A 12,780-nucleotide genomic window follows, 5' to 3' on the forward strand; every position below is an offset into this window, starting at 1 on the left:
CATAAACCTCATCCATCCTATGACATCTTCAATCCTCATAAATTATATCATTCAACACTAATATCAATACTCAATATCACTCATTAACAATAACATCATAGTATCATCAAAATCATCACATTCATCAAAATCAACATACATCATCAATTCACAATTTTTAACAACCAATCCAATCCTATCCTAAGGTCCATTAGCCTAAGTGTCAATAAATATTACATATTACATAAAGGAAACTGAAACTATACTTTGGCCGATTCCTAAAATGCACCAAACACCAAAACGAAGCCACCAAGCTCGATCCAAAAGTCTCAAACCAACTCCGATAAACACCAAAACTCAATCTAACATCATACAACATACCAACATCAAACTTAGGTTTTACAAAAATAACTAAACACAAGGGTTCAGTGAGATCTTACCTTACCCAACGAGATTAGGGACAAAACCTAATAATATTATAATGCTAGATCACCCCTAAACAAACAAAATTACAAAATCTACTCAAAAACCAAACATAAAAATGCGAAAATGTTAGGGCAGAAAATTGGAGTACAAGTTTTGAGTTCCTACCTACAAACCTTAGTTAGAAATGATGGACTCAGCGAGAACTTCGCATGACCGTAAACGGCTCGTCAATTGGAGTATCGTAGCTCAAGATACAAGCAAAAGAATGAAGAAGTGAATAGTGTTTTTGTTTTTTTGCTCTCCTCTCTCACTCTCACTCTCACCGTGCTCCCTCTCTTGGCTGCAAGGAATGAGCTGAAATGCTCATTAATGAGGGTTATATATATTAGACTTGGGTCCAACTTGAGCCCGGTCCAACCCGTTAGTGTTTTTGGCCCGTTTGACTCAATTTTGGGCCAAACCTTTAGAATTAGTGCTCGATTTTTAATTCTAAATTATTTTTGTCATTTCAAAATAATAAATTAAATTTTTAAAATCTTATTTTTCTCAATACGCGCTTCCGGTCAGACTAGAATTGGTACTTCTGGCTTAAGTGCCGGTACGCATTTTTACAACAAATTTTCGTAAAATATACATTTTCCCACTCAGAAAAATTCATTGAATTCAAATTTTACCTTTATATTTTCAAATTAAGATGTCTAATTTTTCAAACCGATTCTGTGCAGTTAAAATTATTATTTTATTAAAGCGGTTAAATCGGTTCTTATAGGTTCTGTCGGTTCGGGATCCTCGACACTAGGATGAGGCCGAAGACAAAGAACTTCGACGATTCTGGCATGCCTCTGGTTCCCACAAGGTGGCGCAAACAATGTGAGCTCACTTTGAATTTCGATCCATCCCTCTATAACAGAAAGCTCATCGGAGCCGGGATTTTTTCCAAAGGCTACTTATTGTCCTCCGACGGCAGTTACATGGTTAGGGAGAAGGACCAAGGGTCTCCACACGACCATGAAGGACATGGAGGATTTGAGGAGGGATGTTTTGAAGAGAGAGAAGAACATATTTTAAAAATGATGATGATGGTGAATAGTCTTTTAAAGGATAAAATTAAAAAAAAATGTTGTTGACTATATTTTGATCAAAAAAATTTGAAGAAAGGAATAAAATTGTTGCAAATCGAATAGAAGATATTAAGAATAAAATCAAAACAAATTAAAATTAAGAGTATTTTTAAAATTTTTGACAAATTTTAAGAATAAAAAATATATTTTATTTATAAAAAAAATATGTTATGAATTATAAATATTTTTAATTTATAATTTTTTTAATAAAATTTAATATTTGTCTTAATAATTATGTATAGTTAAAAATATAATTAATTTAAAAATGAATATAAAATTAAAATTAAATAAATATGAAAAATTACATCTAACTGCAAATTTTAGATAATATGTATTAATTAGCATATATATTGGTAAAAGCAAACTTAGTAATAAGCTTTCCAAAACTTCTCTGCCTCCAAGCTGCAAGTTCAGATAGTACACTTTTCCTAATTAAAATTAAGGGGGTTTTAAATCTAAATCGATCTAAATTAAATCGTTTATTAAATTCAATTCAAATTGAAAATTGATTAAAAACACATTAATTTAGATTTGATTAGATTTTATTTTTTATAAACTTCATGGATCAGATCGAATTTCAAATCTACTTCTCATAATCGATCCAATCCAATTTAATCTAAACCGCACAATATATTATAATATTATTATTTTATTATTATATTTATAATTTTACTTATAATATGTTCAATTTATTATATATTTTTATATATTTATATATTATTATTATTTAATAAATATTTTATGTTTAAAATGAGATTTATTTTATATTAATTAACCTATAATTTTATTTTTATTATGTTATTATTAATTTTTTAAGATATATATTATTGAGACTTGTTATTTCATTATTAATTATTTAAAATTTGATACTGAAACTTGTTATGTATTTAATTTTTTTAATTTATAAAATTACAAATCCAATCCAAATCGTACCGCAAGTAAAATTAGTATTCGAATCAAATAAATTTTTGCTCAAAACCGATTTAAACTGCACCACGAACACCCCTAATTAAAATAATATTAGGTAATTAATTTTTTCAGTCTAATATTTTAAAATGATTTTATTTGTTTTAAATTTTAAATTTTAAATCTTAAATTTTAAATTATAAAATTAAATATTAAAATTGACGACTAATATTAATTAACTTAAACTTCATTCACATAATTTTTTTAATTGTTAATGTCAGCATTAAATACCCTTGTTAACCCGCTTTCCCCCACCTTGGAAATTAAAAAAAAAAAAAAAAAAAAAAAAAAAAAAAAAAAACCATGTTAGTTTTCTATTTATATTTCTTCTGGAATTTATTATTTAATTCTCATTTCACATGCACCTCTAAAACCCCATCAAATACACGTTTCAAATTCCAAGTCCATGACGGTCCCCACATAGCATGGTCCACATTTTCCTACACCCATACCTCTGACCTCTCCTCTTTAAATTTCTCTTTCAATATCATGTCCGGTGATTAAAAATTAAAATTAAAATTTTAAATTTTGAATATAAAATTTTAATTTTTTTTTATTGAAAATACAAAAAATTAAAATTTTTAAAATAAAAACTAAAACCTTAATAAATTTTTTTGGTGACATTTTATTAAGTGTTTTTTGTAATCAGTCAAAGATTTTATTTTATGATTATTTATAGGATAAAAATATATATTAAAACTTAGGTAGATAAAGATTTACTTGAAGAAGGAACATACAGAACAAATAAAATATTTCTACTAAAAAATAACACTAAGAATGTTATAGAGACAATTTTTATATTTTTCTATTTCTACAATAAAACATACAAAAAATTTGTATTGAAATAAAAAATCAATACTAGTATGACATAGAATTGTATATATATGAGGTTGAGATGAAATTAGAACCTTAGAAATAAAGAAAGCCTAGTAGTAACTGAAACTATTGTAGCAAAAGAAGAATAACAACACATAGAAATAAACAATGATGATGAATGATAGCCCACAGGAATGGCCAGAACCTATAATCAGGGTTCAATCCTTGTCTGAAAGCATCAAAGGTTCAAACTCAATCCCTGAAAGGTATATCAAACCCATAAGTGAGCGTCCAAATTCCAATAATAATATGATTAGTGATGATGATTGCATCAACATACCAATCATTGATCTAAAGGGTGTGTATAGTGAGGACCCAAAAATAAGAGCCTTAACACTTAACAAGATTTCAGAGGCTTGTAAAGAGTGGGGGTTCTTCCAAGTGGTGAACCATGGTGTTAGCCATGAATTGATGGACATGGCAAGAGAAACATGGAGGAAGTTCTTCCACATGCCCATGGAGGAGAAGCAGAAGTATGCAAACTCTCCAAAGACATATGAAGGTTATGGAAGCAGATTAGGGGTGGAGAAGGGTGCAATTCTTGATTGGAGTGATTATTATTATCTTCATTTTCTTCCATTCAACTTGAAGGACTTTAATAAATGGCCTTCTCACCCTCCTTCTTGCAGGTTTCTTTTCTTCTCTTTTTTATATATAGACTCTTTCATTCATTCTTAACAAATTAAAACAAGGTGAAAACTCAGGTAGAGTCGGCTTCACGTGAAGTTCATACCTGATAACCGTTAGATGATTTGACTGATTTGATTAAATTTTCATCTAACGACTCTCAGATATCAACTTCAGGTGAAGACTTCACCTTAAAACAAATACAAAGGATATATCTTTTTAATTTTTTTTACATGTAGTAATTAATTTGTGTATGCATGTTAGGATGCTATTATTAGTATAGATTTTGGTGTTTAGACCCCACAAATTAAAGTACAAACACATGCCTAGCTAGCCCACTGGAGTCTTTTGGAACAAATTAAAGACAATGGTTTCGTAGAAGTTAATAAAATCCAAAAACCCCCAATCATCAACTACTTTTTGTGTCTACACTTTTCTATAAATTCTTTTACTTTTGGTTGGTTCATATATATTATAGATGACGATGGTTTATATCCGCGGTAGTTAATTATATGGTTAAAGATATAATTATTTATATATTTTTTTATTGATGTAAATTTTTAAAATAAATAATTTTATATGATTATCAAAGATTTTTACATAAAGAAAAAACATGTTAAAGATATAATCTTGTTAATTTAATTTTTTATTGGATAAATACTCATATAATAACACTTGTATAAATAGAAATATGTTAATAATATAATAAATCCAAAATCATATGTGTAAAGGGAAGTGGTAGATGAGTATGGAAGAGAGTTGGTGAATCTATGTGGGAGGTTGATGAAGGTGCTATCAAAAAACCTTGGATTAGAAGAGGAGTGTCTTCAAAATGGTTTTGGTGGAGAAGACATAGGAGCATGTTTAAGGGTGAATTTCTACCCAAAGTGTCCAAGGCCAGAGTTGACTTTGGGTCTCTCATCACACTCAGACCCAGGTGGCATCACTCTCTTGCTCCCTGATCATAATATTCCAGGCCTTCAAGTTCGTAGAGGCCATTCTTGGATCACTGTCAAGCCTTCTCCTCATGCCTTCATTGTCAATATTGGAGACCAAATTCAGGTTATTATTCTTTTTATTTCTCTAAGTTATTATATATTCTTTTCATTAAATCAAATCGAGTGTTCAGCTCACTCATCCGTTTAAATAAATGTCAAAAATTTAAATCCCACTTTGTGTATGTAGTATTCTATTAGCCAGTGAGACAGCGATAAACTTTAGCTTTAAAAGGAAGTTAGATTCGCGACAAATTTTAACCAAAAAAAATTTCAAATGTCTTACTTAAACATTTTCAATTTTTTAGATAAATATAATTTTTTTTGGTAACTAAAAGATTTAAAATTTGATCATTATTAATCTATTTTTCTAAATAACTATTATAAATTTGTTAATTATAAAAAATATGTATGTTATCATCATACCATAAAATCTTAAAAGACTATTGTTGTTATATCATATTTTTTTGTTTTTATTATATCGTCCAGAACCCTTTTATTAAAAAACTAACACTAGAATTCTTTTACTATAATTAAACAAAAAGTTTTACATATTCGTGATAAATGAATTTGTCACGTGGAGGGGGGCACTTGAACTTAGTTGAGGCATTTTGATTATTTTATTTATTTTGTTCCTTGTCATTTTTTCCATCTTGTGGTTGTTGCCTTCACATTATTGTAGCTGTTGTGTGTGTATATAATTTACTATTAAATTATTTAATTTTATGAATAGTTAATAGGACTGTGAGCATGTGTGTGTACATCTACTAACATATGATTTCTCATGATTCTCTATGAGTAATACAATTAAAAAACTTAACTATTATATTATCTGCTGATCTCTCATGAAATTATATAATATTTAATGATTATTATATTCAGTGATTCTACAAAGCTATCCAATATTATTATATTTACAAGGATATTTCATGGAATATTATAAGGTTATATATTAGATCTAATATCATCTAAATGTAAGAAAAATTAAGGTATGTTTTCTTCAATCAAAATATTTACGTGTAATATATCATAATCAAAAAGAATATCAGTATACAATATATATTTCTTTTAAAATAGCTTCTAAAAGAAAGTAAGTCTACATATAAAAATATTACTTCTCTTTTTTTTTTTTTCTTCTTTCGGCTAGAAGTGAGATATTCAAGATTATATTATTTTAGTTTGCATCTCTGACATCAGAAGGTTAAAGGCATCAAGTATATATATAAAAAGATTTATACTTTAAGTTAAGCTCTTTTGTGCTTTTACATGCCTTTCTACTATGTAGGTTATTAGTGACAGTGAAGTAATTGTGTAATCTTATATATAATTGCAACCAATTATATAATTGAGAACTAGATTTTCTACTAAAAGAGTGCAATTTAAATATGGAGTAGGGTTTACAAGGTAGGTGGGAATAATCTATCTTTATTTGTGTAAAACTAAATAAACCTAACATGCAAATGAAGGCTTAATAATAAATTAATAATGGATGCATGAGTTGTTATTCCTGTACGCAAATACAAATAATAATAAGAAGAAGAAGTTAGCTACCCACGTGGCCACATGTGATAGGATGTGAGTGATTATTTTTATATATTGAGTAATGCTACATGTACACTAAAATTAGTTTCTAAAATCAGCCACTAATATAAAATACATATTGGAATATAAATACACATTGAAAATAAATTAAATTATATATGTATTTATATACAAATGTATTAGTGGCTGATTTTAATGATTAATTTTAGTGTACAAATAACATTTTTGTATAAATTTTGTTGGTTACCGTTGTAAACTGGAAAGGCTGGATCCCAACCAAAAACTATATGAAAAAATAGACTAATTTATGTATTTAATTATGTATGCAATAATTCTGAGTTTATTTTTCAATGTTGATTTATAAGACTACTTATTATATATTAAAAAAATTAAAAAAATCTTAATTTATCTTTTCGATTATCCTCCAAATTTTAAATAAAAAAGTTGTTTGAATTTTTTTTACTTTTTTATGTTTTCCAAAAAAATATGTATTTAGATTTTTACTTAATTATTTAAATATTAAAAAATAATTAAGTGGATGAATTAGAATTTTCAATCATTTCTCTTATATATTTACTTAAATAATGACTCTAATTTATTTATTTATTAATTAATATTTAGGATTTATAATTTGGAGTTTAAATGTGATCAATTGATCATTGATGGATATTATTAGCTTGTCAATATGAAACTCATCATACACAATTTTAATTTTTTTTTTTTTTTTGACAAGGTTCTAAGCAATGGAATTTACAAGAGTGTAGAGCACAGAGTAATTGTAAATTCAAATGAAGAGAGGGTTTCCTTAGCGTTCTTCTACAACCCTAAAAGTGACATACCCATTGAACCAGTGAAGGAATTGGTGACCAAAGAAAGACCTTCACTCTACAAGGCCATGACCTATGAAAAATACAGGCTCTTCATTAGATTGAAAGGACCTTGTGGAAAATCTCATCTTGAATCTTTAAAGTCTCCACCACCATCAACAAACTAAATGCATAAATAATTTCTTTATTAATCAATCATTGTATGATCACATGTTAACTGCCCTTAATTAGCTTCTATGGTAATTGTGTTGTAATATATATTATATGTAAAGAATTGTGTCATATATATATATATATATATATATATATATATATATATATATATATATATATATATATATATATAATGTGATGATATTTTATATATAGATATTATTAGAACAGTTCAGATATAACTAACGTAACTAAATTATACAAGTATTTATACAAATATGAATAAAATTATTTAAAAATATAATGGTGAGATTTTTCTGTCCTTTTGATTATTTTGGTTATTGATTATTCTGTTAAAAATATATACACGATGTGATAAATGTTAATACGCTATGAAAAAAAGTAAGGAGTATAGTACTTTTTGAAAATTAATTTATTATTAAAAAGAAAAAATAATAGTAAATAAAATATTTAAAAAATTTTAAATTATAAATTTTAAATTTTAAATCTAGATGGTTATATAGAATATAATAGATGAAGAGTTAATATTTATTTAGTTAATAAAAAATGCAACATTATTTAGTTAGTAAACGTGAGCGTTTAAAGATATAAATGATATCAACGGTTAATTATTATGGTATTTATAAAATATTTTTTAATGAATATATATATATCTATCTATCTCAACAGAATATCTATCTATAATAATTTTCAATTGTGGAATGCTTATAGATAGTTGACCTACAAAGTGAGGGTTCGAATCAGAGATTATCGGATGAAGATATAGAAATGATTGGACCACAGTGTTACTGTTACTTAACAAGAGAGTTCACTGATAGTTAGTTAGAAAAAACTGATTAGAGTAGTTAGATATTTATGCTACTAGCTGTGTATAAATATAAGAAGATCAGTTATGTAAAAGAGTAATTCATCATTTTAACACAAGTATATATTTTCACTCCTTCTCTCTGGTTTTTCTATCCTCTGCATTTTTTCTCTGTTCTCATGCGCAACCTTCAACATGGTGCGGTGAACGATTGTGATCTTCGATTCACGAACATCAATCGTGGTTGGAGAGAGATGATGGATTCAAATTCCTCTTCAAGACTGATTTCTCTTAGTTCGAGTTCTCTTCAAGCATTCTAATTTCTCTTTCAAGATACTTCGATTTCCGATCTCATCTCTTTCTGCAATTTCTTCTTCGATCTCCAATTTCTCCTTCTCCGATCCTACAACTTCTTCTCCTCTTTCGAACTCACACCGCAGAGCTTGATGAGAGCCTAATGGCTTCCTAGTTCGACGAGTCATATCGAAGCAATTAGGTGTTCCGATCAACGAGATTGAAAGAGGAAGGTTCAGATCTGTGCACCAGATCCACAGTTTCCGTCATTATGAGTTCCGATTCAAGTTCTAGCGGAGTGCAATTTCCCACCATGGACGCAACTCAGTTTGCTGCATTCTTCAATCAAATCGCCGCGATCCAACCGCACATCAGCAAAAGTGCGAATCCGAGTCAAGATCCTACAAATTCGTACTTCATTCTCCCATATGAGAGTCCAAGTATACCTCTCACTTCTGTTGTTTTGACTGGATCGAACTATGGAGCCTGGAGTAGAGCTATGCTGTTAGCTCTCAAATCGAAAAATAAGCTGAAATTCATAGATGGTAGTATTGAGAAACCGGATAGCTCAGATCCACTGTTTGAGGCGTGGGAGAGGTGCAACACATATGTCGTTGGTTGGCTTAACCTCTCACTAAGTCCAGATATCTACCAAAGTGTTTTGTGGAACAATCTAGCCTATGAGATATGGGATGAGCTAAAGCATAGATATTATCAGGGGGACAAATTTCGAGTGGCTGAATTATATGAGGAAGTGTATGCACTCAGGCAAGGAGACATGAATGTGACGAATTACTATACCAAGCTCAAGTCAATTTGGGAAGAAATCAACAATTTTAGAATCTTGCCACAATGTAACTGTGACAAAAGGTGTTCGTGCGCCTTATCCATAATTAGAAAGCAAAGAGAGGAAGATAAGGTGACAAAGTTTCTTCGAGGTTTAAATGATCAACACTCCACCATTCGATCACAAATGATGCTCATGGATAGTTTACCAAATCTGAATGCGGTCTTTGCTATGATCACGCAGCAAGAACGGCAGTTTCTCAGTCCTGACTCTACCTCGGACATTAAGGTTTTGGCTAACTCTGCTCATCCCTTGAACACTGCGTTGTCTTCGCTAGGTAGAGGGAGAGGGAGAAGCAGAGGAGGTAGATTTCAGCCTGGGAGAGGACAAGGTGGCAGAAGCAGGCTGCAGTGCACCTTTTGCAACAAGACTGGACATGGTGTTGATACCTGTTATAAGAAACACGGGTTCCCCCCAATTTTAGACAACGATATGAATATTCCAACTCTCAAAACACTGGCACACCAGTCCTCAATTGCATCTCAACAAATGCAGGTACTGAGGGTATTAATGATGAACTCAGTACCAGTCAAGGCCAATTGGGAGCGAGTGAAATCACAGGGGCTGGATTCACTCCAGATCAAAGGGAAGCCCTACTAGCTCTACTTAGCAACCAAGAGGTCAAGCATATCCATAGTGTCAGCCAGATTACAATACAACCTCAGCCATCACCTCATCAAGGTAGAATGGTTCATCTTTTGCATTTCAATTCTCACATACAGGCTCTAGATGTATGCATTCAAAAGCATAAATCCTGGGTAATAGACACTGGTGCCACGGACCATGTCTCATATAACATCAAAGATTTCAAAGATTTTCGAAAAATTGAACCAATAATTGTTAGATTACCCAATGGTGCTGGTGCACGAAATTGTGATCCCTGGTAATGGCTCCAAAAACTTGGTGCTCTAATCTTAATTTATAATATGTCACAACTTCGATACAACTAACCAGCAAGTACACTGGGTCGTCCAAGTAATAAAACCTTACGTGAGTAAGGGTCGATCCTACAGAGATTGTTGGTATGAAGCAAGCTATGATCATCTTGTAAATCTCAGTCAGGCGGATATCAATTGGTTATGGAGTTTTCGAATAATAATAATAAATAAACAGAAAATAAAGATAGAAATACTTATGTAATTCATTGGTGAGAATTTCAGATAAACGTATAGAGATGCTTTCGTTCCTCTGAACCTCTGCTTTCCTGCTGTCTCCATCCAACCAGTCCTACTCCTTTCCATGGCAAGCTTTATATAGGGCATCACCGTTGTCAATGGCTACATCTCATCCTCTCTGTGAAAAAGGTCCAAATGCTCTGTCACGGCACGGCTAATCATCTGGAGGTTCTCGATCATACTGGAATAGGATTCACCCTCCTTTTGCGTCTGTCACTACGCCCAGCACTCGCAAGTTTGAAGTTCGTCACAGCCATCCCTTCTCAGATCCTACTCGGAATACCACAGACAAGGTTTAGACTTTCCGAATCTCAGGAATGGCCATCCATGGGTTCTAACTTATACCACGAAGATTCTAATATCTCGGACTCGGTCCCCTATATTAGATATCCAAGAGATATCCATTCAATCTAAGGTAGAACGGAAGTGGTTGTCAGGCACGCGTTCATGAGGGAATGATGATGACTGTCACGATCATCACATCCATCATATTGAAGTGCGAATGAATATCTTAAAAGCGGAAAAAGTTGAATTGAATAGAAAAACAGTAGTACTTTGCATTAATCTTTGAGGAACAGCAGAGCTCCACACCTTAATCTATGGAGTGCAGAAACTCTACCATTGTAAATACATAAGTAATGAAGGTTCAGGCATGGCCGAATGGCCAGCCCCCAAACGTGATCAATAGATCAAAAGATAATCCAAAGATGATCCGAAGATGAAACTAAAGATGTAAATACAATAGTAAAAAGTCCTATTTATACTAGACTAGCTACTAGGGTTTACAGAAGTAAGTAATTGATGCAGAAATTCACTTCCGGGGCCCACTTGGTGTGTGCTTGGGCTGAGCATGAAGCTTTCACATGTAGAGGCTTCTTTTGGAGTTGAACGCCAAGTTGTAACGTGTTTTTGCCGTTCAACTCTGGTTCGTGACGTGTTTCTGGCGTTTAACTCCAGACTACAGCGTAGAACTGGCGTTCAACGCCCTTTTGCGTCGTCTAAACTTGGGCAAAGTATGGACTATTATATATTGCTGGAAATCCCTGGATGTCTACTTTCTAACGCCGTTGAGAGCGCGCCATTTGGAGTTTGGTAGCTCCAGAAAATCCACTTTGAGTGCAGGGAGGTCAGAATCCAACAGCATCAGCAGTCCTTCTTCAACCTCTGAATCTGATTTTTGCTCAAGTCCCTCAATTTCAGCCAGAAAATACCTAAAATCACAGAAAAACACACAAACTCATAGTAAAGTCCAGAAATGTGAATTTAACATAAAAACTAATGAAAACATCCCTAAAAGTAACTAGATCCTACTAAAAACATACTAAAAACAATGCCAAAAAGCGTATAAATTATCCAGGATGGTCCATTCTGAAAGCATGTCAGAAGGACACTTTTTGGTCAGTTGCTTGTATCTCTCCCAAGCTTCATAGAGGGATTCACCTTCTTTCTGTCTGAAGGTTTGAACATCCACTCTAAGCTTACTAAGCTTTTGAGGAGGAAAGAACTTGGCTAAGAAAGCCTTGACCAGCTTATCCCAAGAGTTCAGGCTATCCTTAGGTTGAGAGTCCAACCATATTCTAGCTCTGTCTCTCACAGCAAAAGGGAAAAGCATGAGCCTGTAGACTTCAGGATCTACTCCATTAGTCTTAACAGTATCACATATCTGCAAGAATTCAGTTAAGAACTGAAAAGAATCTTCAGATGGAAATCCATAAAACTTGCAGTCTTGTTGCATCAGAGAAACTAGTTGAGGCTTAAGCTCAAAATTGTTTGCTCCAATGGCAGGGATGGAGATGCTTCTTCCATGTAATTTAGAATTAGGTGCAGTAAAGTCACCAAGCATCCTCCTTGCATTATTATTTTCGGCTGCCATCTCCTCTTCTTGTTCGAAAATTCCTGTAAGGTTGTCTCTGGATTGTTGTATTTTAACTTCTCTTAGTTTCCTTTTCAGAGTCCTTTCAGGTTCAGGATCTGCTTCAACAAGAATGTTATTGTCCTTGCTCCTGCTCATATGAAAAAGAAGGGGACAGAAAATAATAATAGGGATCCTCTTTGCCTCAGTAGAGGGAGGTTTCTTTGTGTGAGTAGAAGAAGAAAGGGAATAAGAGTGAAGAAGAATGGATAAT

General features: G+C 31.8%; 1 protein-coding gene and 1 non-coding gene across 2 annotated transcripts; both read left to right on the top strand.

Moving 5' to 3' along the window:
* Window positions 1-3,368: 3,368 nt before the first annotated feature.
* On the top strand, window positions 3,369-7,617 carry LOC112766773 (jasmonate-induced oxygenase 2). Its single transcript, XM_025812667.2, has 3 exons — window positions 3,369-3,997; window positions 4,727-5,057; window positions 7,266-7,617. The coding sequence occupies exons 1-3, from the start codon at window positions 3,477-3,479 to the stop codon at window positions 7,524-7,526; spliced, it is 1,113 nt and encodes a 370-aa protein (XP_025668452.1). The 5' UTR covers window positions 3,369-3,476; the 3' UTR covers window positions 7,527-7,617.
* A 4,409-nt stretch (window positions 7,618-12,026) lies between these two features.
* On the top strand, window positions 12,027-12,134 carry LOC112767570 (small nucleolar RNA R71). The gene has a single exon (XR_003185012.1). It is a non-coding gene; the product is annotated as a small nucleolar RNA R71 (small nucleolar RNA).
* Window positions 12,135-12,780: the final 646 nt, after the last annotated feature.

The sequence above is a fragment of the Arachis hypogaea genome, chromosome 17 (genome assembly GCF_003086295.3).
Source record: "Arachis hypogaea cultivar Tifrunner chromosome 17, arahy.Tifrunner.gnm2.J5K5, whole genome shotgun sequence".
NCBI classification, from domain to species: domain Eukaryota; kingdom Viridiplantae; phylum Streptophyta; class Magnoliopsida; order Fabales; family Fabaceae; genus Arachis; species Arachis hypogaea.